Here is a 25,604-nt window from a genome sequence, read left to right as displayed (position 1 = left end):
AATGCCCAAGCTTTGCCATAATTCCTATTCTATGCTATAGAACAGTCCTACTTGATTTTCTAGGATCTTCTACACTTGTCATCACAATATACTTAATCCATTTACCAAGTCTGTCAACGTACAAGTTATACCTTCTTCCAAGTACAAGTTAGATCTCCTTCCAAATTCTAATAGAACTCTCGACTCAACATCATCTCCATCTAATTCCATTGGTTCAAAATTCAATCCAATAGTCTCTAGCTGAATGGTCCACAGTTGCCTTCTTCCTACACTTCGCGTTTTCGGACCTGCAATATGGATTTTCGGATTAGGATTTTGTGGGATTTCACATTATTAAAAGGTTGGAGTTAGGTCTTTACAAGAATAGAATTTTGAAGTCTTTTGGACTTATTGTAGTAACATCCTTAATCTGGTTAGGGGACAAGTTTTGCCATATATACTTATCCCAGTTTAGCTATTTGTGGTTGGGCGCTTGTCTTTTTTTATCTTTTAATCCCATCCCCTATGAATCGTTGTTTAGACAATTGGAGTTTCTTTTTGTTCACCCTGATTCTTGATAGAATTAGGGTAGTCTACTCTGGTTGTACTGTTTGTTTTGATATTAATATGATCTATTTTCTGTTATCAAAAGAGGGGGAAAAAAGAAAAAAGAACTCCATATTGTTTCCTTGTCCATAAAGCAATTTACCATCCTGTTATATTGACAACAAAAATCTAGGACAAAATCAGGGATGGGCCATGAGGATCAAGCACAAATCCCAAGCCCATCCTTGGCTCTAATTTAGGCAAGCATATTTTGGTCCTGATCTACCTTCAAGATGAAAGTTTTAAGTCAGCCCTGTTTGGGCTTAGGGCAAGAAAAAACAGATCAAGACCACCAGGGCCAAACTTGAACCCTAATCTATTCTCTCTCACATTTTTTTGTCTTCTCTCCAAACTCTAGTGGAAGCATTAGAAGATGCTCAAAATTCTTCCAATGTCGCGATCCTCATCATTGATATCAACACTCTACATGTCATTCATGCAAGCTCTATCTTTTTAGATTACCTTAGAAGAGACCTTAACCCTTGTTCTCTATTCACAACCCTTGGTCATCAAGTAAGAAGAAAGGAAACCAGAATGTGGAAAGAACTTAAGGAAATGGTTTTGAATGCACTTTGTAATAAAAAGTCAACGCAGAGTTAGAAGTGGTTTAGATATAGCTTAAATTAAGTTTGATCTTTCTAGTTCTACATAACTCGAAATAGGAAGAGGGGAAAATATATATTTTTTTTCTTTGTAATTTAAGTTTAGATATCCTTGAAATAACTTAAGATTGGAGTGCAATCTATTTGCAAATCTAACAATAGATGATGAAGAACAAAAAGATAATTTAATTTGACTAATTTATACTAACGAAGACTCAAGTGTACAATAGAAATTGGACCACGACGGGTAAAATTAAACACGTGCCATCAATCTCCAAAATAAAAGGTTTGTGTTTACCACAAAAAAAAAAAAAAAAAAGAAGGTTTTAGACTTCTGATTGAATAGTGCCAATGCTCTTTTCTTGGTAAGTGTGTCCAGATTCTTAATTTGGTTAATTTATTACCTCATAATGTATAACAAACCACGACCTGCCTTTGCAAGCATATACTTGGAGTCCTACTCCTACTGGTGGTTTTGTACTTGTTAAGGTTACCTATGCTTTTGGTTTTTCAGCTCTACCACTTGAGCTTGAAGCTATTAAAGATGTTATTTTGACTGCTTTAAAATTCCGTATTACTCATGTAACTTTGTTTTCAGATTGCCTCAAAGCCGTACTGGCCTTAAACGGCCAGGCCCAGTCACCAGATTGACCAAATCATGATTTGATTCAACATATCTATCTGATAGATTTACTTTTATTATATTTATATTTATTAGAAGATCTTGTAATGAGAGGATTGATTATATTGTCCGGGGCTCTAAGCTATACAAACTTTGTAGTCTGCAGCGGTCTCGCCTAACCTTCTTCATGTACTCATCTTTCTCGGCTGTTAGTATTATGCTGAAGAGCCTAATATAATACTTCTCTTGACTAAAAAAAAAGCATATAAACAGATTTTTTTATTTTTTTTTCATTTTGAAATTAAAGTTTATTAGGACCACCTTAAGCATACATTGATTACTTCTTTATGGGATAATTTTTTATATACAAAATAAGGTTTTAGAAAAATGCGGAAAAGAACTTTTTATAATAAATGGAGCATGTGCTCACCAGTGTTCCACCTCCACATGCTAAAATGCGTGTAAATAAAATGAAAATGGTGGTGGACAAATTGGTTAGGTGTGGAGGGAAGGGAAGGGAAGGGAAGGGAAGGGAAGGGAGGTTGTTGCCGTATTGGTTCATTCCATCAAAACTAATATTTTTTTTTATATTTATTTATGAGTTCCATTCCAGGTGGTTGGGGGAAATGAAGAGTAAATGAAGCCAGGAGTGCCTGAGGAAGAAGGGGAAGGTGAAGATGACTGTTAGGTCGGAACGGTCAGTTTTGAAAGACCGTTGGGCAACTAGATTTCATTTTTTCCTTCCCACTGTCCCAACGGAGGAGGGAGATATGGTTTTTCTTAGCAGCGACTCCTCACCAAACGGTCAGCCATCCAATCCACTCTATCCTTTCCTTTTAAAAGATCAATTTCTTTCCTCTGTTGTATTACTAGTAGTAGTAGTAGTCTTTTTCTCCCAAACACTCACACAAGTCAGTCCTGCACTGCTAGATTACTCGGGAACTCGGAGGCTAACCTTCCTGCGCTCCAACAAACTCGGAGTGTTCCTCAGCTTCCGAACCATTACACGGTAATGCCTCTAATTCCACCTCGCTTCGCTTCTTTAATCTGCTACTTGCACATAATGAGATGTTTTCAGGAGTTTTCACTGCTATGCCTGTCTGTTGTCTAGTGTTTAGGAAAAATAATGTTTGAATTGCAATTGCTATAGAGCTGAAGTTTCACTGACCAGGCTTCATCTGGTGGTCGAAAATTGAATATATGTTAGTGTAGGATCTTGTCTTTCTTGGGTTGATTTTAGTTAGAGATGGTATTCTTTTCATCTTTCATTTGAATTGCTTGGTCAGTGCTTCATTGCATTAAATCTAAGTTAGTATAACAGAAGTGAGTTTTATTTCAATGTGTGGATGGTATTTACCTATCAAAAGTAAAAATAAAACAAAATAACTGAATCATCAGTTGAAAATTTTGAAAATGCTCGCAAATACAAGTCTATGTTTACATAAAATTTCTAAGATCAAATAATTTTGAAATTAAGATTAGAATGGAAGTCGTAGTGGAGTAACAACAACGATTATAACTCAAATAGTTGTGAGAGTACAAATGCCAGAGCGTCATTTGAAAGTTAGGGCAGATGAATGCTCTTCATTTTTACTTATTTTTGATAACCATAAAGCATATCCAATGAAAATGAGTGGGCAATGTTTCTCACACTGGTAAAGAATAAAAAATACGACTTGCTGTTCAAAATTTGAATTCTTTTAAACAATTCCTGGTCTGCCTACCTTCAGAAAGGTCATGACATTTCCGACTGTCAGTGTTTGGATGAAATTGAATTTAAGTCTTGTGACGTGTTATCTTCTACTCTGGCTTGGGGGATCTCAAAAGACCCAAAACTGGAAGAAGTCCATGTTCTCAGTTGATATCAGTTAGAAGACAGGCTAGAATTTGGTATTTATTATATTAACTGGGGTGTGGGAGAATGTACAATGGATATAGTCAATGTGCAGACCCTGATATTTTTATTTATTTTATTTTTTGAATTGGCTGGTATATATGATCTTGGTTGAAAGAATGCATACCTCCAGAACTAGATGTATGAAGAATTAATATAAAGTATTGGTTTTGAGAATTCTTCTGATGCAGTAGCCATGGCCTAGCTTGACCGACTTGATCTACTTTGGAAACAAAGACCAAGAGTTGGCCCTAAATCAAATTTCTGGTTTGGGAAGGGCTGGAACTAGTAATATTAGCAATAATATTACTTTATTCTGAGTACTATAATAATTTGGGTAGATCACATATGAATATCTTATAAGTTGTTTCCTTTTCTCAGCATTAGCTTATTATGGTAATTTCCTATTTCAGAGAAGGGAGTATTTTTGAAACAAGGCTTACTGCCTATTTATTCCGTAACTGTACGAGTACCTCATTATGATTATGAAAATTGAATCTTGCAGTTCAGTATAGAAATCCAGCATGAGTGTGTTACTGTGTTCCCCTTCTCCTTCTCCTTCCAATTCTCCTAAACCTCCCTCAGTGCAGCCCACCTCAGCAGTCCTTTCAGGCTCCGCATTTTTTGGTAGTAGAGTGAAATTCCTCAACCCTACACCTTCCGCTACCTCCTCTCCTTCACTAATTCTGTTATGATACAGCAGTTCCAGAGAAGGAGGGGGGGCAGGGGTGAATCCAGAACCCCACCCTGCTCCAGTGTTTTGACAGAAGCAGAAAAAGAAATCCCAAACCCCTTCTCCTTCCTATTCTCCTAAACCTCCCTCACTGCAGCCCACCTCAGCAGGCCTTTCAGGCTCTGCATCATTTTCATATTCCTTGGGTGGCCCATAACATTTCAAAGTTTCATTGTCATAAGTTGCACTGTGGAAGATGGTTGAGCATGGAAAATATTTTGGACATTGATTAATTTGTCCTACACAGTGCCTATACACTTGTTGCAGTTTTTGTCTTCTTCTGATAATAAGAACAGCAATTTTTTTTCACTTTTGCAGTGCTGTGGATGCGTACTTGACACCTATAAGCAAGGTCCGTTTGTGTCTTAAATTGGGATCTTCAAGGAAATTAAGCTTGAATCATGGGTGATGATTTGGAGAAACCATTGCTTGATCCTGAAAGTTTCAACCGAGATGCAATTGATCTGGTAGGACTTGTATTGACAGCAGAGATATTGTCCACTTTTATGACCCATATAATGCTCAAATGTTGGTTTGAAATTTTCTTTTGACAGGAACGCCTACCTCTGGAAGAAGTTTTTGAACAACTGAGGACATCTAGTAGGGGACTTTCATCTACCGATGCTGAGGCCCGCTTACAAATATTTGGGCTCAATAAGCTTGAAGAAAAGACAGTAATCACCAGCTTTCTTGTTCTTCATTTGAAGCAGAATAAGCTAATGAACTTTGAATGATCTGAATAGAGTTAAAGAAGGGAGACTTAGCTTTTGACATAGAACTTCCTTTGAATGATCTGAATAGAGTTAAGGAAGGGAGACTTAGCTTTTGAAATAGAACTTCTTATAACGAAAGGCAGAAAATGAAATAAATCTGAATTTGGGATTATAAAAGTATGCTGGCAAACAAATCTGATGCATGAAAAAGACGGAAGGTCTTATTGGAGATTTCTTAAGTTTATATATAGGTAGATGTTCCACACCAAGTAAGGTCTTTCCAACTTTTAATTGCAGTTATCGGACAAATGATCCCAATATCACTTCTTTGTGCTGCAATGTCTGTTTTTCTTTTTCAATTCATTTCATGTCTTCCACCACTTATTCAGTCTAGTCATTATGTTACTAGATTAATTGGGAGCCACAAATTTCATTTTACTACTACTCTCTCTCTCTCTCTCACTAACTCACTCACTCTCTCTGCTACTCACTCTCACTCATTTTACTACTACTCTCTCTCTCTCTCTCTCTCTCTCTCTCTCTCTCTGCTACTCACTCTCACTCATTTTACTACTACTCTCTCTCTCTCTCTCTCTCTCTCTCTTTGCTGAAAATGGATCACCTTGTATTAATAAAATATATCATTTGGTTTTTTAACTCAAGTAGTGGATCTTGGGTGGCTCAAAGTGATCAAAGCCGATTTCACTCCATGTTCTTGAACCATGATTTACACCGCTTATCCAAGAAGCAATGTTCATACGGAGGTCTTGTCAAGAACATCGGATATGCACCTAAAACTCTTAAAAGGCTAGGACATGCTCAGTGCATGCGGGCTCCACTATTACAATGTGTGTTGAGGGGCATATGTACCCAGCCTGTCCCCCACCTTTGTGGAGAGGCTGTTTCATTGTTTGAACCAATGACCACCAGGTTGCAATAGAGCAACCTGATCATTGTACTCTGGCCTGCCCTAAAAAAATCTTGAATAACTACTCCTTTCTTACTTTATTCATACCTTAAAATTTATTTGTCTGCAGGAGAACAAATTCTTGAAATTTCTTAGTTTTATGTGGAATCCCTTGTCATGGGTTATGGAAGCTGCAGCAGTGATGGCGATTGCCCTTGCTAATGGTGGAGTAAGTCACAAGAGCTCTAGTGTGCTAACTATCTTACTTTGGTTGAGGATCCAACTGTTCTTTTCGTCTATATAAAATTTCTCAGCATGTGTATCTCTTTTCCCTATTAACCTATGTCGCATGATATTTCAGGGGGAAGGCCCTGACTGGCAGGACTTTGTAGGGATTGTTTGTCTACTAGTTATAAATTCGACAATTAGTTTTCTAGAGGAAAACAATGCTGGGAATGCTGCATCAGCACTTATGGCCCGTCTAGCCCCAAAAACAAAGGTTAGCTTTCATCCAGCACTCACTAGCGACTGACATTCAAGGAGCAGAGTAGATTTTCAGCAAGTATGTCTGTTTGAAAATGATCAGAATATCTGCGTTCCTGAGATAACAGTGGTATTACCTGTCCTATTGAAACCAAAATTCTTCTTTGGATTCAGATCTGGAAAGGAATTTATTCTCTGATTTATGTTTACATAATTAAGAGGATACAGTTACTCACCCCTGATCGCTTTTTCAGGCAACAAGATGCACAATTGTACTACGCTTTTCACTCAAGAATCATGCATGTTTCACTCTCAAAATCCATGTTTTTGTTGTCTTCTCGTTGTAATTGTCTCCTTCAATTATGGGAGTTACTTTTTTATTACTTTATTATCTTTTATTTATGTATAAACTGGATTTCAATGGAAGTAGAATAGGAAAAATTAAGGTAATACCGATTACTTGGGTCAGTGAAAGACCCACAGTTGCTATTAGTTGGAAAATACAAATTACAATGTGGTCGGGCAATTTTATATTTCACAATCCAAATGGTCCGAAGGCTTACCTGAGATGACAGAAAGAATGAGTATTTGAGGGATACAAGAGTTGCATGGGAATTAGGGTTTCTGGAGCAGAGTCAGTTTTCCGTATTGAGCGGATAAGAACTCAGAGGAATCTTTGAAATCCAAGACTATTGATCTTGATTAGAGATTTTAAATTCGAGTTTGTTTGGTTTTTTGTCTCTTTATTGTGCTTGGTGAGTTGCTGACATGTCCACTAAAAAATCTTTATCATGGAAAGTTTCCTGGGGGGAGGAAAGCTAATAACAGCTTCATCTCCTTTTATTTTCGTGCATTGTTTCCTAATCAATGGGAGCCTGTCTAACGATCTCTCATTGAAATATAGGTCCTCAGAGATGGCCAGTGGCAAGAGCAAGATGCATCTATTCTAGTACCAGGAGATATAATTAGCATAAAGCTTGGTGATATCATCCCTGCAGATGCACGCCTGCTTGAGGGGGACCCACTGAAAATTGACCAGGCAAATACTTATTATTCTTTATTGAGAAGGCCACATGTTTTTTATCCTGCGTTTTTAGAAAATTTCTTATTATTAGGACATTTATTTCTAAAACATACCTAATATATCTTATAGCTAATCTAAAATGTTTTAAATAGATAATTATTGATATAGATTCTCCTGATGCAGTCAGCCCTTACAGGTGAATCTCTTGCTGTCACAAAAAGGACAGGGGATGAAGTATTTTCTGGTTCGACATGTAAGCAAGGAGAGATTGAAGCTGTTGTCATAGCCACTGGAGTCAACTCTTTTTTCGGTAAAGCAGCACATTTAGTTGACTCCACTGAAGTTGTTGGCCATTTCCAGCAGGTGATGATAAAAGCTTCTAGTTCCATTTTTGGAATGATCTCCTTAAAATTTAAGTAATGGTTATTGCAAAACTATACATACATAGATACAAAGATATAGTTTCCTTCAAAACCACTGCATTTCATTTTGTTCGCTTCAACCATGGCAGTAATAAAAACTTAAAAGAGATGTTTTCCCAGGTTAGTGAAGCTGATTTTATCCTTTATATATCTATCAGTCCATAGATACATACTTTTAATATGTGTCTTTACCGTTCATGTTCTAGTTATCATTGTTTTGATGCATAATTGATGACATTTTCTCCTCAGGTCCTTACTTCCATTGGGAACTTCTGCATTTGCTCGATTGCTGTGGGAATGATTATTGAAATCATTGTTATGTACCCCATACAGCAACGTTCATACCGGAAGGGAATTAACAATCTTCTTGTTCTATTAATTGGAGGAATACCCATTGCTATGCCTACTGTATTATCTGTTACACTTGCGATTGGTTCTCACCGCCTCTCTCAACAGGTAAATTTTCTAATAGTTACATAATATGTATACCAACCAAAGATTTCATGTTCCCTAACTATATGGCTTGGAAAGGAGACCAAACGAGACTGAAAGCACCATGTGAATGATCTAGAGCCCTTGACCCCTTGATAGAAGATTTTTCTTTTCCTGGACCACTCATTGGATAGTCCAGTAAATGGCCTTATTTGTTGGGGTTTATCAAGAGCCATTTCTGGTTGGTTACTGGGCCATAGAAAATAAAAATACAAATGAACTAATACCAACTGAATGGTATGGTTTCCATGCATTTATGTCATGCATGTCAGATAGAGCAGGAAGCAAGGCATGTATTTAGAATTGCTTAAGGAAATTAAAAACTTTACTATGTTTTTAATATGTTTACACCAGCATTACTGTTCATTTACACTTTTATTTCCCACAGGGTGCTATCACAAAACGGATGACTGCAATTGAAGAAATGGCTGGAATGGATGTCCTCTGCAGTGATAAAACTGGAACTCTTACTCTAAATCGTCTAACTGTGGATCATAACCTTGTTGAGGTACATGAAATGATCCCTGGGACTTAATTTCTGGATCCAAAATTAAGTTATTGAATACTTATATTATCTGCAAACATCTGTCCAACACTATATAGAATCAATTGAGTGTAATGCGGCATATTTGAGTAAGTTTTATATGATTGTAGTGAGTTGCTCTTAATGGACACCTCAAAAACTTCTTTGTCCTGTCTAATTGATGGAAAAAACTGGATCTACTCTCTGGAGTTCGATATTTCCATCTAAAATGAGTGTTTGATGTGGTTAGACCGTTTCCATTATCATCATTGGCTATTGGAGGGAATGATTTAGCCTGATAGCTAAGATATTACTTTTTCCTGTCTTTTTGGCCTTTGCATATATTATACTGTTTGTTCATTTACACTCTGCAGCTAAAGTAGTTCCAAGTTGCAACAAAACAAAACAGTCAAGTCCGAAATTTTGTTTATGATAGCCTTAGGCCTTAGGGTGTACATCACTCATAATTGTAGTTTTCTCATTCCATTTTCAAACCCTTGGCTACTTGGCCAATATTTTAAAGCTGAGTGGTTGTTAGACCTAACTAACATCTGGTTCAATGACAGATTGTACGATTTACCTTTTAAATGTTTTCCCTGTCAGCAGAAGCTAAATCTGAAGTCCCAAAGTCTTGGAAGCATCACAAGAATATTTTGAACTCTTCCCTGGTCACCTCCACATAACAATCAACAGAACTCTGGGATTCAAAATTTACTTCAACTTTGAGGGATCATCATTGAGATTGATTTGAGGTTCTTCAATAAATTGCATGATCTTAAGGCTCTTGTCGTGCCTCACACTCTTGGTCAACATGGCTTACACTAGTGGCTGCATCATCAAGTTGCCTAGTTCCCTAGTGCCATCAAAGCCAAGAAAAGTTACAAAGATATTTTTTCTGGTGTCCTAAACTGATTCCTACCCTTCAGCCTCCGTTTTATAAGGCCCTGCACAAGACTGAGCCCAGTTATAATAGTTTGATTTTTCATTCGTCGAGTCTGATTAACATCCAATATAGCAGCTCAGTTTATATACTATGCCGTGACTGTCAAACATTTACAATAGCCCGATCATCATGCTAAAGATGACGATCTTGCTTGATGCATCTGTCAAGTGCTCAATTGCTGAATGGTTGGTCATAGTTTAAGCCTCGGAAACAGGGGTAAGGCTGCATACATTTGAGCCTCCCCAGACCCTGCTAAACACAGGAGCCTTGTGCACTGGGTACGGTATTCTTATCATACTAACGGCAATGGAAGGATTCAAACCAATTTACCCTAATTTACTGTTATTCATTAACCTCTTAGTGATTATGTACTGGTATGTCCTTGTCAATTCCTCCTACCTACGCAGAGGGCTGCGTGGGTAGTTTAACATTTCATGGGTAAGTTTCTTGATTTTTGTAGTGTTCAGGCAAATCAAAGTATCAAAGAATTGAAAGAATATACTGCGCAGGTTTTTAACAAGGACTTCGACAAAGACACAGTTATTCTGCTCGCAGCTAGAGCATCAAGATTAGAGAATCAAGATGCCATTGATACAGCTATCATAAACATGCTTGCTGATCCAAAGGAGGTAAAAAGAAAGTGAAAAGAGAACAATTATGATAAATCTTTGTTTGGTACGTAGTTGGAGAAATAGAAAATAAATATAAAAAAATGAACCACCATTTTTTGACAGGCACGTGCAAACATCACTGAAGTTCATTTTCTACCTTTCAACCCTGTGGACAAGCGTACTGCAATTACATATATAGATTCTGATGGAAACTGGCATCGAGCAAGCAAAGGAGCACCAGAACAGGTACCGAGTTATTTTAAATTACTGTAAAACAGTACACTTTTTTAAGTTGTTGACTCAAAGTGTATGAATTTTACTGCAAATTGCTGAGGAAAATTGTTCTCCTGTATACATTCAACCAATAGACTACAATGCAATAATTGAAGATTACTGGCAGAGAAGGAAGCTGAAACCACCTATGATTGGACTAGGAGTCCTTCGTGTGAATCCTTCATGTCCATAGAAGCTGAAAATTTATTTGACATTGGGAAAGAAGTTTCATGGTTGGGTTACCTTTCTGCCTAAGTCGAATGAGTTATAGTATTCAGATACTTTCCAATTAGAGTATTTGACATATAGAAGATATCATGATAGTTCTAGTGCTGAGATAGCACTGGTAAGTGCGCAATGTCAATAATCTAGAATAGATGTTTTTGCAATAATAAAAAATAGTTGTACTCAGCATAAGAGTTCCACGTCTTTAGAAGCTCATAATCTCACAGTTCAGAAGATGACAGTACCACCTGAGCTGTCACATTTCTTCAGATTAAAGATACTTAGAATTCAAATCATTCTGAAGTTTGAATATGTGCCTCCAATTTTTCATGAAACTACAAGCACAATCAACCAGGCAGTCTTCTGTGCATGGATTTTTCTGGACAAACTTTGTTTAGAGGATGTAGACAGTGCCACCTAAGCTGTCATTGCTTTTAAATTAAAAATATCTACCTGTGCTTCAGAAGTCTCATTGTTTTGTAGTTTCCAGTATGTGCCTCTAATACATAATGAAACCTTGAGCACAACCAACCAGATAGTCTTTTGGTGCATGGAATCTACTAAGTGGCATGATGGGTTTTTTCTCAACAGTCTATTTAGAGGATGTAGACTATCTTTCAAGTACCTGTTGCATTTGTTAACAAATGCTTCAAAAGGAAGCAACCCAATGTGTATTTCAATTTAATACGAACTGTGAAGTTTTAAAACCTCAAGGCATTTCATTGAAGCATATTTTTTGTTACATTAATTTCAGATTCTAAATCTATGCAAAGAAAAAGAACAGATTGCCGGCAAAGTACATGCCATAATTGACAAGTTTGCAGAAAGAGGATTGAGGTCTCTTGGAGTGGCATATCAGGTACATCTAACAGGCTTCTCATTGAGGGAAAGAACAGTTTGCTTCTTATTTTTCTCCCCGTTGTTCTTATTTTGGTTGGTTAGTCGGGTTCTGGATGAGAGAGGATCATTTAGGGTGCAACTTGGGTGGGGGTTGGCTGGGTTGTAAAATTGATGAAACTTGAACTGAGCCCAAGCCTGTCTCAGACCTGTGTTATTTAGTCCAAAAATGAGCCTGAATTTGGCCTGAGTTGGAAACTTGCACCTCTGGGACACCACTTCTACCAGTTGAGCCACAGGCTAGCTCTTTGAGAAAAAGAATTGTAGTTCTCTTCTATTAATGGACGAATGTGCTCCCAAGTTCTCAGTCTCCACTAAAATGATAATTTATGGAACTACATACAGTGTTGCACAAAACTGAAATTAGCCTGTCAAACTGTGTTTATTCTAAAGGTAACAGAAACTGTAAAGGGACGAGAAATTTTATTTGAGTCCTGATTCACAATTTGAATTATTTAGGTTTTACATTACTAACAAGTTCTTTGATTTCTTAAAATCCTTCCAGGAAGTTCCTGAAAAATCTAAAGACGGACATGGAGGTCCTTGGACATTCTGTGGACTGTTGCCGTTGTTTGACCCACCCAGACATGATAGTGCAGAGACCATTCGCAGAGCACTTAACCTTGGGGTCTGTGTGAAGATGATCACGGGTAAGTTACTGAATTTCTTAACAATGGCAAGATGATGTTTAATTTCTAATAGCAATTTTTTTTATTGGTTGAAATTGCAATAGGATCACTTTCCATCTATATACATGTGTGGGAAGGAATAAAATAGTAGTTCCTAATAAACTGACTGATGGAAGTTTTACTTACCAAATGTACATCAAATGTGCATAACTAGATTAGATTGGGAAAAAAAATGAATAAGTTTTCATGTCTAACTTGAATTCTTCTAACATAGTTCAAAACTCATCAAGATCTCGAAAATCTCCACCTAATCGAGACAAGATGGCGTAGAATATTTGAAAATGTCATATATAGATTAGGATCCTGTTGGATCTCGTTGACAAGATCTCAAGATTTGGATATTTTGGGTCACATAAAAACTACAACTTGAACCATATTGTTCAAAATTTCGACATGATGGGCTCCATACTAGATTTTTAGTTTGAGGGAAAGGAATTCTTTTTGCTTCACCTGTTGGCCTTATTTTCACTTGTTAATATAAAGTTACATTGCAAAAGTGTTGATTCTACCTATTCACCAATATTTATGTGCATTCAACCACTAGCACATGTAAGACTAGGGTTTTAACTTTCTGAGACTCATTATTTATGTATATGTATAATTATTTACTGCACATGGTAGTTGATAATTGTTACATAGTAATCGATAGTTGAAAGCTTGGTAAGTTGTCATATGCACTTGGTAGTTGATAATTGTTACATAGTAATCGATAGTTGAATGCTTGGTAATTTGTCATATTAACTTACTGTTCAAGATGGATTTGTACGTTGTACAAGAAACTTCCAAATATTTGGTTTTACTTGTCTTTCAGTGCCTAACATGTCCATGCTGTCGAAGATCATTCAAAGTATCAAACTATGGGCGGGATATGCAATTGTTACATATTTACAATAAGGGTTTGGCCTTTATTTCCAACCAAGGGTGGAAATTCAAATAACTATATCGTGCCCCCCCCCCCCCAAAAAAAAATATATAATAATAAAAAAAAATAAATAAATAAAGGAAAATTTGGAAGCTTAAGTATTTTTTTTATTAGACAAGCTTCCCTTAGAGTTTTAGAACCAACCATGCCCATTTGATCCCCAAAACATCAATCTGAATCTAAAAGGAAAAAAGCACCATCTCTTCAGGATCTTAAAATTTCAAGAATCTTCACGTGGTGGAGATGGTAAATTGAGTTGAGTTTTCAAACCTTGGTGTCATGTGGATGGAGGCTTAATACTTAATGTTTTCCAGTGGAACGACAACTCTATTGTGTTAGTGCAGATACTTATTTCTACTCAAATCAGAGAGGGGAATAACAAAGAGTGGGTGGATTTACTTGTAGAATTAAATTAGACTGTTCTAAAGTACTGGTGAATTTAATGGAAAGGTTCACCAAATTGTAAAATTATGTCCTGGGTTTAGAAATGTTTTCGATTTGATCTCTCATGTATCTGCAAAATTATGGGAAATTCTCGACCAATGGTTCTTGATATTAAAAGAAATTCTTTTTTACATGCATCTCCTCAAAAAACATGCTAGACATGAGGCACCCCCCTTAGAAAGTCATACCTTTACATTTAGGTCCTCCATAACTCTCACCATTAAAGTTTTAGTTAAAGATTGTCGTGAAATGACCTTTATACCCTCACTTGTTATAGGTATAATTAAAAACTAGAGTTTTTTACATGCAACCCCCTGGAAAAACACGCCAAACTCATGGCATCCCCGCAGGAAGTTGCACCTTATGTTTAGGTCCTCCAAAACTCTCACTGTTGAAGTGTCAGTTAAGGATCATGTGAAATAACCTGTATAACCTTGCTTGTTGTGCATATAACGGAAGTTACAATTTTGTCCTTCAAAAGTTGTGAAGAAAACCCTTATTATCAGTCCTCCTTTCTTCCCTTTTTTCGGTTTTCTTCTCTTCCTCTGGTCAGCCAATGTCATAAGAAAAGATGTGGAAGAAAAGTCCATCTCCTTACACGTTCACTCCATTTTTATGATCCACAGCTTCTTCTTGCTCTTCATCATCAATGCTTCCTCTTCTTCTTCTCCGTATTAAGGGAATTCTTCGTCAGATTGGACATCTGCACTTTTTAGTCATCTTTTATTTTAGATATGGAAACCTGTTCTCCTGTACTTATTATTCTCGAGGGTTGAGGATGATATACAATCTGAAAAAACAAGAAAGGGATAGAAAAATGAAAACTACTTGAATTGAACTGCAGTGAAATTCCATCCCTTCCTGCCGTCACCCTCCTGTTTTCCAACTCTCGTTGGAACCCTATACGATCGTGGCTGGCCCACTCCCTTTTCCATCTCTCTAACCTATAAAGCCATGGCTGCTGGTGACTGGAGTAAGAGAAGAAAAAATAAAGAAGGAAACCCTATTTGAATGGAACCACACTGAAGTTCCATCCCCTTCCGATGACCACCCTCCCCCTTTTCCAACTGTCGGTGGTACCCTGTTTGCCTTTGGCTGTTAGTGACCGGAATTAGAGAAGAAAGGAATGAGAAAAAAAGGGAAGAATAAAGGTTTCTCTGACTTTTGAAGGGAAACTAGTCATTTTAATTATACCCATACTGAGTAAGGGTATAATGGTCATTGCTAAATGACCTTTAACTAAGACTTCAATGCCATGAGTTTTGGAGGACCAAATGTAATGTATGATTTTCTTAGGGGGTTACCTCATGTTTAGCATGTTTTTCTAACGGTGGCATTTAATCAATACCCATTACAAATAAGGTGTAAAGGTCATTTCACAGTGACCTTAACTGAAACTTTAACTGTGTGAGTTTAGGAGGACCTAAATGTAATGTATGATTTTCTAAGAGGGTTCCCCATGTTTAGAATGATTTTGAGGGGATGCATGTAAAAAACTATGATAATATATTTGTCTTGTGGGCAAAATAGTGGAGATATATTACTGCATCTCTTTCTGCTGATTTCCTAGCTATCAGAAGGTGTTTTCAAATGGCACTGTAAAATATCATCTGGTTTCTGTAGCATCTGCGATTACTTTAAAATTTTTATCCATTTTCCTGCCTATTTTTTGTATTTAGACGCTTGCTGAGCATTCATTTTAAGCTACAATTCTGAATATTTTTCTTGGACAATTTTGTTTAATGTCATCATTTTTAACATTGAATATCATCTATTACATGGATACAGAAAATTTTAACTAACTACATTTCAAAGAGCTTTCATTGTTGGAATTCTGCAAAGTTTGGGTAGCTAAAACATTGAAAAAAATATTGATTGAGTTCTTCTTGGACTTGAATAGGTGACCAGTTATCTATTGCAAAGGAGACAGGCAGGCGTCTTGGCATGGGAACAAACATGTATCCTGCTTCTGCATTACTGGACCATAATAGAGAGGAACATGAAGCTCTTCCTGTGGATGAACTCATTGAGAAGGCAGATGGCTTTGCTGGAGTATTTCCTGGTAATTGAACCCTCTGCACGATATTCATAGAGATTGTTTACCCATCAAACTATTTTTTCTGTTTAAGGTTAAGTTATCAGTTCCCAGAGTTGTCTACACTACCTGATCCATGTGTTGATTGGAAAGGATTTTAGGATGTTTTTCAATGTGAAAATTTAATATATGGACCATCATTTTAATATAATAGCTCCCTCGGGTACCTTTCTTCTTCCATTCCATCCTTCATATTTCTTTTCACTAGATTTATTCATCACATGGATTTGAACATTCAGAACATAAGTATGAGATCGTGAAAATTCTACAAGAAAAGAAGCATATTTGTGGAATGACTGGAGATGGTGTCAACGATGCACCTGCTCTAAAGAAAGCTGACATCGGGATAGCAGTGTCAGATGCTACAGATGCTGCAAGGAGTGCTGCTGATATAGTCTTAACTGAGCCTGGTTTAAGTGTCATTGTTAGTGCTGTCTTAACAAGCCGGGCTATATTCCAAAGAATGAAGAACTATACAGTTGAGTATCATTCTGTTCTTACAAATAGCAATACTTATCGTCAAGTACCACTGGTTATGTTTTCTGTGAAATAAATTTATTGGATAGTCTAGTCATTGCATGTTTGACTACTCTCAAAGAGCATCTCCCAAAGGATATGAGGATGCATTTTTTTTAATTGGTTGGGGCTTCTTTAGCTGGTTTTGGCTTTGAAAATCTTTTTACTGACCCCATTGATTTGTTATCCCATATAATCATAACTGCATTTGGTAGAAGCCACTGCATGGCACATACAGTGCGATGGTAATATATTATATATCGTATATTTTCCTGCTTCCTTTCACCCTTTTTTTCTTTTTCATTGATACTGATCACTCTAAATGCATTTGCAGATTTATGCTGTATCCATTACCATAAGGATTGTGGTAAGATGTCTCTTACATTTTTCTGTTTCCAACTTCGCTACTATATGTTATTGATTTATTTAATATAATAAGAATAATAAATAAATAAATAAAAAGAGGACACTGACTGGAATTGTTATCGTTGCAGCTAGGTTTCATGCTGCTGGCATTGATCTGGGAGTATGATTTCCCGCCTTTCATGGTGCTAATAATAGCAATACTGAATGATGGTAATGCTTCAACATGCTAGCTTTTCCTTTCTTTTTTTCTCCATGAAATCTGAGGCTATGGGTTTGAAAAGAAAATTTTTGTTGAAGCTGGGACTGATAATTTCCTGTGAGAGGCAAAACTGGTAGTCTAGTATTGTCGTTTCTCATTGTAGACTGGTTGTAATTAGCATTTGTGTCTTCCTGTTAGCCCCATTCTCTCCCTTTGTGCTCCAGTTTTGCTGCTAAGATTATTTTCTGTGATCAATGAGAAAACAATATGGAACATATAAATTTGCAATGCTCAATCATTTCTCTCTGTAACCATCAGATAGTCATAGATGATAGATTTTCTGGAATGGTGATCAGAGATCCTAATTTACTTTCACATTGTCTACAAGTGTTATAGCACCATATGTTTCTTATCATTTTCTGGAAATGCAAGTGCATGGCCAAATCTCTTGTGTTGGGCTATGGCTTCTTAGATTGGCTGGGACTTCACCATGGACAGTCCTTTAGGAGAAATATGTACTTATTTAGGCTCAAGTATGACAGAATTATCTACATTGCATCTTAGAGGCAACAACAAGAACAACAAACTCTGCCTCATGACAATTTAATGGGGTTGGACATGGATCTAAACATAATAAAATAGAGACAAATGTAATGAGGAAACTGATAGATGGAAGATGAATGACAGATAGAAAAATGATAGATGAAAATAAGATGCAGAATAACAGAAGATGATTTTTTTTTTTCACTTGTCTGCAGCTTAGACTTATTTCTTTGTTAGCCCTACAGGTTTCTTGTTTCTTCTATTTCCTAACACTACGATAAGAATATGGACATTGAAGCAAATCCAGATATATTGATACCTTATAACTTTCCAGATGATTTTCATTCTTGAGCTTCAAGTCCTAGAAATAAACTACATGCTATGATGCATAAAACAAATTTGAGTCCTGACACTAGGTTTGAAAGCTTTTTCTCAACCAATCTTGAGCAAGTCATGCCAACTTTGAAACACCAGTGAACTACACTAGCAGCCCCTAAAATAATGTCCCTTAATTCTTCTTCCCTTTGTAGTTTTAATTTTAAAACCTACTTCTTTCTGTTTGAGAATTTTTTTTTTAAAATTTTATAAATGAAGTGCTAGTAATGTGTTATTCTCTGCATGTCAATGTGCCTGTGCTTAGTCTGTAGGTCTGCATTCATTTTACTTTTCCTTGCAAGTTTCTATAAAATAAATAAAAATAAAATAAAAAAAGATAATATATATATATATATCCTTCTGCAACCCAAAACTGATTAATCTTGATGGATAATTGATGCATGTAATCTAAAAACTCACATGGAAAGGGATATCAATTATATATTTTTTTTCTTTTAAACAGGGACAATCATGACCATTTCCAAGGACCGTGTGAAGCCATCCCCAAGACCTGACAGCTGGAAGCTCAATGAGATCTTTGCAACAGGAATTGTTATAGGAACTTATCTTGCATTAGTCACTGTTTTATTTTTTTGGGTCGTGGAAAGCACCACTTTCTTTGAGGTATTCAGTTTATGATTTTCAATATGGAAAGAAGAATGGCTTTTCTTCATCTTCTGGATATTGACTTCCAATTTTTGTGTTATTAGACTCACTTCCATGTAAGGTCCCTGAGCAGCAGTAGCGAGGAGATATCGTCTGCTATATATCTGCAAGTCAGCATCATCAGCCAAGCTCTTATTTTTGTTACTCGCAGTCAAAGTTGGTCCTTTATGGAGAGACCTGGGACCCTCTTGATGTGTGCTTTTGTGATTGCTCAACTGGTAAGAGTTATAAAAACTGGGCTTAGTTCATCCAAAGCATTTTCATGGTGGCTGCCTACACTTCATGTGTATCTGTGCATATGGAGGCACAGACATTTCTACTGTTCTTTTGCTTATCAGCTTCCCTATAAAATTAGTGTTATGCCAAACTGGACCAACCACCGGTCCAGCAACTGAACCGGTGGGCTGGTCGATGACTCGGGTGATTGATCCAGTGAACCTCCAACGGACGGGTTACGAATGCTTCAGGTCTAATCAGCTTGGTCATGCCTGACCAATGGTTTGCTTGAGCCAAAGGTGTTCAGCCTTGAGACTGAACTCCATGATCAAGAGTCAAGAGATGATTCCACTACAGCAGGGATCGTGATCGGACCCGGTGATTGAGATGGCACCTCACATCACATTTAGTGCACCACCTGACAGTCTACCTGTCAATCCTGAGAATTACTCGAGAACTAGGTGATGTAACCCAGATTCTAGGGTTTTGGAATGTTGATATCAAACCCTAAAATTGGGTTCAGGATCCTCTTCGTGAACCAGCTATCAAACCAACTATTCCTGGGAAATTCACTCTATTATGGGAACCCTCAGGAAGGGAATAGAGAAAATTTGGTTATGGAAGGGAATAGGGAAAATTAGAGTTTTAACAGAAGCCAAGATGGGATGAGATTGGGGAAATTAAGATTTCAATCAAACCAAGATGGGGTAGATTTGGGGGGAAAAGGAAAAGACGATATAGATTTTGGGAGAATTAGGGCTCAACATTCCCCTTGATGGGTTAGTTTAATTTAGTAACTCAACTATGGATAAAATTCAGACTTAAGAATGGAATGGGAATAAGGTCGAAGGTGTGGGAAAGGGAAGGAAGGGTTGGAGAAGCTTGCTGTTTGGTGAAAGGGGACTTGGGGTTGGGAAGTCTGTGGTTGGTCTAGGAAATGTTTTGGAGGCTGTCCTAAGGTTCTTGAATCAATCTTGATGAATCTTGACATCTTTCTTTGCTTTCTTGATTTTCTTTCTTTCCTCTCTTTTCCTTTCTTTCTTTTCTTGGCTTCCTAAGCTGTAACAAGATAAAGAAGGGGGAAAAGAAGAGAAGAGGAAAGGAAGGGTTGGGGAAGGTCTGCGGGTGGGAGAGAAGAAAGGGGAGGGGTTGGGTGCTGCTGCCGCAAGGGAAAGAGAGGGTTGGGGGTGGGTGATTTGCACAAGGTTTAGGAAGAGTAATGAGGTAGGGAATGGGCTGGGGTTTCACTTACTTGATGGAGGACTGGACTGGTTCACTCAAGGTCACTGTAAGGAAGATCACAATGCTGCCGAAGATTTTGGGAATTGACTCAGTCAGCTGTGGAGATCCCTCTTGGAACCCGCTACTCTAATTCTCCTTTAGTGTTCTTTGTATTTTGATTAATCCAGTCTGAATTTTAATGCAAGGTATGGGGCCTCTATATAGCCTCTTACATGGAAGGATTGACACTTGGACTCCCGCTAGGGAATCTACTTTGGATTAGGATTCCCCTTACAACTCAACAACTTATTTACCAATCAAAGGGAATCTGCTAAATTCCTTGCAAATAAATAATTGATTATCAAGTAGGAATCTTCTTTAAACTAGAATCCAACTGGGAGTCCCACTTGAATGAGGACTCTTTAATAACTTGACCATGACACAATCAACTTAAGAATTGAAAGTAGATCGTAACTCCTGACAGAAAAAGGAAGCTAACTAAGACTCCAAGGAGGGGTGTGAAAAATGACCAAAATACCCTCCAGGGCACTCAGCCAGTCTTGACTGCTGCATGGTCTGGGGGCTGCTGTGGGCCGAAAATTCGAGCAATATCTGGCTTTTTTACCTTAGTTACATCACTAGGGGCTGACTAGGACACAATAAATCCACCATCCCTTGATAGGTTGGGTTATATATACCCCTCTTCAATTCTAAGCAATGGTACTACACACTTCCATATTGATTTCCTTGCACCTGTTTTAACCAGCTTAGACTCTGGATCTAAAGTCCCAATCAGCAGTGGTGTTACTTCTTAATCTGACTTGGGCTTTAGAGGCGGCTCGCCGATCCTTTGTGATTGGCCTGCTCTGACAGTGCTTTCTTCTAGACATGTTTGGTCCCATGTTACCAACTGGATTTGTCTGCAACAATTAGTATACTGTAGTTATCTAAGGCCATATAAGATTGTTAATGTAACTCGGACAATATTCCTTAGCTGCTGATCCTTAACTCAGATAATGCTGGGTTTTGTCTGGTTGTAATGTGGAGTCTTGTTTGGTTAATTCCAGTTGTGTGATAAAATAAATGTTTGAACAGGACTACATGGTGAACCTCTACTTTTTGGACCCAAAATTATTGTGTTGAGCTTGTGTAAAAAGTTTTATTGAACACTCAGTATATAAAAGTTAGAGGGCAGACCCTAGTGCAATGGTAAGGTTGCTCCATGTTAACCTAGTGTTTACACATTTTTGGTGGAAAACAGCCTCTCTACCAAGCAGCGGTAAGGCTGTGTAGGTTATGGCCCTCTCCAGAATCTGAAAATATCAATTATTAGTTTGTTATTTTTGATGAAATTTTTTTACTACTAAAGATAACATCCTGACTATCCATACTCCTTCAGCACAAATAATCCTGAAGAGTAGCTATAAAACTAAAGCCATCAAGGAAGTTTTTCCTGAATTTACCACCTGGTTGCGCCACACATAAGAGAATTTATTGATGCTGGATATGTATAATTCCAGATACACCAATTGTCAAGAGTTTAAAAGCCAATCAGTAATTTACACTCCCACGAGTTGGCATTTATCTTTTGTGCCCATAAAACTCATGCTCCTTACGGTCTGGTGCATGGAATCTCATGTAATGAGATTTAGATGGAGCCCGTGGTTTGTAAACCTGAGTCACAGAAGCTCGGCCCTTCGTGTCTCATTGAAACCACTAGACTAACTTTCTAGCTTGAGCTTGGCATGGATCATGTAGTTATTATGATGAGCTCACTCTGGTTCATCAGAATTGCATCCTCTCCAATATTCTTCTTATTGATTAGTGAATCTTCGTACTCTTTTAATGGGGTTAACTTTTTTCTCCTGTGTAGGTTGCTACCTTGATTGCAGTTTATGCTCACATCACCTTTGCTTCAATCCGAGGCATTGGATGGGGTTGGGCTGGTGTCATATGGCTCTACAGCTTGATCTTCTACATACCCTTGGATATCATCAAATTCGTTGTTCGATACATTTTGAGTGGAGATGCATGGAATTTGTTGTTTGATAGAAAGGTGAACACAATGATTTATGGTTGCTTTCTTTTTCTCTCTCAAGTAGGAAAACTTGTTCTGTGGCAATCAGTAGAATAACTGATATCTACTCTTCTGTACAGACGGCTTTTACATCAAAGAAAGACTATGGGAAGGAAGACAGGAAGGCCAAGTGGGTAATTTCCCAGAGTACCTTACAAGGGCTGGCACCTACAGAATTGGAGAACAATGGACGGCAGTCTTCTCTGATTGCTGGACAGGCCAGGCGGCGGGCTGAAATAGCTAGGTAGATGAAACTTTCATCTGTGTTTTCATATTTTAATTGCACAATCATCACATTTTTGTTCATTTTACGTTCCTGTCTGGGCTGGTGATCAACCTGGACGAGCTTGTTGGAGACTGCAGAATAACTTTCTCTTTCGACCAAATTTTGTGGTGAACTCAGTTCTTACATATTTTTTTCGCGAATTTGGTTCTCAATCAACCCAGTTTACTCATACGTATTAGAATTGTATCTTATTTGTTTCGGGATAATGAGCTCTCTATTAGTCGAGGAATATTTTGTATTTATTGTTAGTGTTTTTTCTTTCCAGCTTTTGGTGTGGGAGAATTAATCCGTCAGATACTAAAATTGACCTCTGCCTCTAACTTTGCAGGTTGAGGGAGTTGCACACATTGAAAGGACATGTTGAATCAGTTGTGAGACTGAAAAATTTGGACAATGCTTCAAGGCCAGGAGGTTATACTGTCTGAAACCAGAATATGGAGATTAAGTCGAGTTGGAAAGCACTCGAGCAAGATGCGTTTAGCTTGTTGTTTCTGTGGTCCAGGGAGTGAAGTCAATTTGGCACAAGGTATGACTCCGGAAAAGCTTTGTGGTTTTGGCTTCAGCAGATTTGGCAGAAATCAACTGTTACTGATACTGGACAATGCTGATTATGATGAATGGTAAATTGTATGAGAATGGTATTTTTTTTTTTCTTCACTGGGTTGATGGTGGAGACATGTGCTAGTACGTTCGCTCATTTGTCTCTAAAGGTTAGGGAATAATCTCTGTAGAGTGGTTAATGCTACGATTTCTCCTTATTTTTAGACATTTTTAGACACTGTTACAGTTTTGATACGTACATGTTTTAGGAATAAAGCAATTTTATTTATCCCCAGCCCCCTAAATTGATCAATAATTCAGTGCCGTCGTTCAAACTTCAACAATGTCAGAAACATTTTTCTAATGCAGTATGATCTTGGCTTCTTGTTCAATGAACTTCTCCAACTGATCAACAATCAAGAAACAGAAACGCCAGGATGGGCTACAAGAATCATTTAACCTGAATAGTTTCATAAAAGACAGCACAGCATCCTTGTCTACATCATCTACTTTTGGAATGCATTTGGTAACGGTCTGGAGACAGTTCTGGTATTTTATTGAAAATGGTGAAATAAATGCATCTCGACAGTGTATGCCTGCAAGTGAAGTGAGTAACGTATCTAATAGAGAGAGGCCGCTGCTTGATCAATTTCAATTGTTTCTCATATTCTGAACTAGAGTATGAGTAAAAGCTCTAAGGCCAGGTCAGCGACGTATACGAGCTAGACCTTCGTCTAAGGCTTTTGATAGAGGTATCAATCTTAAGAAGCTTGACAAAACCTTTGAAGATAATATTCTAATAAAATGCAATCTCACCTCCATATGTTTATTACGTTCATGAAACATATTATTTTTAGAGAGACAAATGGCACTTTAAGAATTACAATATATAGAAGACCATATATCATAAAAACCAAGTTCTCCAAGGATATTTTAAGCCAAAGAGCCTCCTTAACAGTCTCACACCAGGCAATATACTCAGCCTCAATAGAAAAAGAGCAACCACATGCTGAAGAAAAGACTTCCAACTAACCAAGTTACCACCAATGATAAACGCATAATTAGATGAAAATCATCTCTTATCAAGAATAGCAGCAAAATCAGAGTCATAATATCCAACAATACTCAGCTTATCACTACAAGCATTATCATGTAAAAGTTGCTAACCAATTGAATTTTGCAAGTATCTCAAAACAACAGTTCAATGAACATCACAGGGATAACTCATAAACCTACAAACTAGCCCAACAACATAGGCTAAATCAGGTCTAGAACAGACCATTGCATAAATAAAAGAACCAACACAAGTCTGATAGGGCATTTTGGTCACAACAACATTAAGACATGATTTTAACTTAAAATGTGCACCCAAAGGAGTATCGACAACTCTACAATTAGCACTTCCAAAGTTAGCAATCAGTTAATGCAAGTAACCTACTTGAGACAAAGTAAGAAAACCATTAGATTTATCTCTAAATATATCAACACCAAGAATCTTCCTTGCAACCCCTAAATCCTTCGTTTGAAACTTAGATTTGAGAATATTCTTCAAGTTACAAGTCCAAAATTTATTTTTGCAAGCAATAAGCATATCATCAACATATAACAAGAGATAAATAAAAGTAGGAGGTTTAAATTCACAGTTGTATACATAATGATCATATTAACTTCTTTTGAACTTATTCTTAAGCATAAAAGTATCAAATCTTTTGTACCATTGTCTAGGGGATTGTTTCAACCCATACAAAGATCTCAATAGCAAACAAACCTTACATTCATCTCCTTTTCTCACAAAACCCTCAGGTTGACTGATGAAAATTTGTTCCTCAAGTCTACCATTCAAGAAAGTAGTCTCGACATTCATTTGTTCCAACTCAAGATCAAATATAGCAACCAGAGACGAGAACCCGAATAGAAGTGTGTCTAATCACAGGTGAAAACACCTAATTATAATCAACACCTTTAGTTAGGGAATAACTTTTACTTATTAACCCAACCTTAAACCTAGGTGTTGAAAACATGGACTGAGGTTTTCTAATTAGAATAGGATTATATTTCCTAATAAGTCGAGAGTTTTATTTATATTTGTTTTATATTTCCTTTTCCTACTTAGTATAGGACTTAACTAGGTTGTAACTATAAATATCCTATTGGGGTCTTGTGAATAATATACTTTTAGAAGAGCAATTCCTCACATTACAACATGGTATTAGAGCAAGGTTTTGTTTTCATCCTACGGAGGTGCTGTAGATATTTTTTTTTAAGTCGCTATTAATGTGTTTGTTTCTTTTTGAGTATCTTAAAAATGTATATTAGGTGATTAAGTGCATGTCTAGAAAAATTTTGTCTAAGAAGTCTGATATTTAAGCGGACCGATTGTGTCCCTCCAGTCTTTCCTTGAAACTTTCCTGGTGTACTTTGGTTCAACAATATATCAATTGGAAATAACTTGAGGAGATACTTTTCACATGAATTAGTGGGAGTTATTCTATAGTCAACA

The 25,604-nt window shown here is 37.2% G+C and overlaps 1 protein-coding gene across 1 annotated transcript; it reads left to right on the top strand.

Annotated features, from left to right (window-relative positions):
- Positions 1–2,668: 2,668 nt before the first annotated feature.
- Positions 2,669–23,586, top strand: LOC149012040 (ATPase 10, plasma membrane-type-like). Its single transcript, XM_089163120.1, has 22 exons — positions 2,669–2,818; positions 4,755–4,903; positions 4,991–5,110; positions 6,187–6,285; positions 6,418–6,555; positions 7,444–7,578; positions 7,747–7,926; positions 8,235–8,441; positions 8,866–8,985; positions 10,453–10,572; positions 10,678–10,800; positions 11,807–11,911; positions 12,455–12,599; positions 15,905–16,066; positions 16,339–16,577; positions 16,950–16,982; positions 17,110–17,191; positions 18,562–18,722; positions 18,809–18,982; positions 22,075–22,257; positions 22,359–22,522; positions 22,893–23,586. The coding sequence occupies exons 2-22, from the start codon at positions 4,838–4,840 to the stop codon at positions 22,987–22,989; spliced, it is 2,853 nt and encodes a 950-aa protein (XP_089019246.1). The 5' UTR covers positions 2,669–2,818; positions 4,755–4,837; the 3' UTR covers positions 22,990–23,586.
- Positions 23,587–25,604: the final 2,018 nt, after the last annotated feature.

Source organism: Hakea prostrata, chromosome 7 (assembly GCF_041222555.1).
Source record: "Hakea prostrata isolate BN-2017 chromosome 7, UWA_Hpros_2, whole genome shotgun sequence".
Lineage (NCBI taxonomy): Eukaryota > Viridiplantae > Streptophyta > Magnoliopsida > Proteales > Proteaceae > Hakea > Hakea prostrata.
This window is presented reverse-complemented; position numbering and strand designations above follow the sequence as displayed.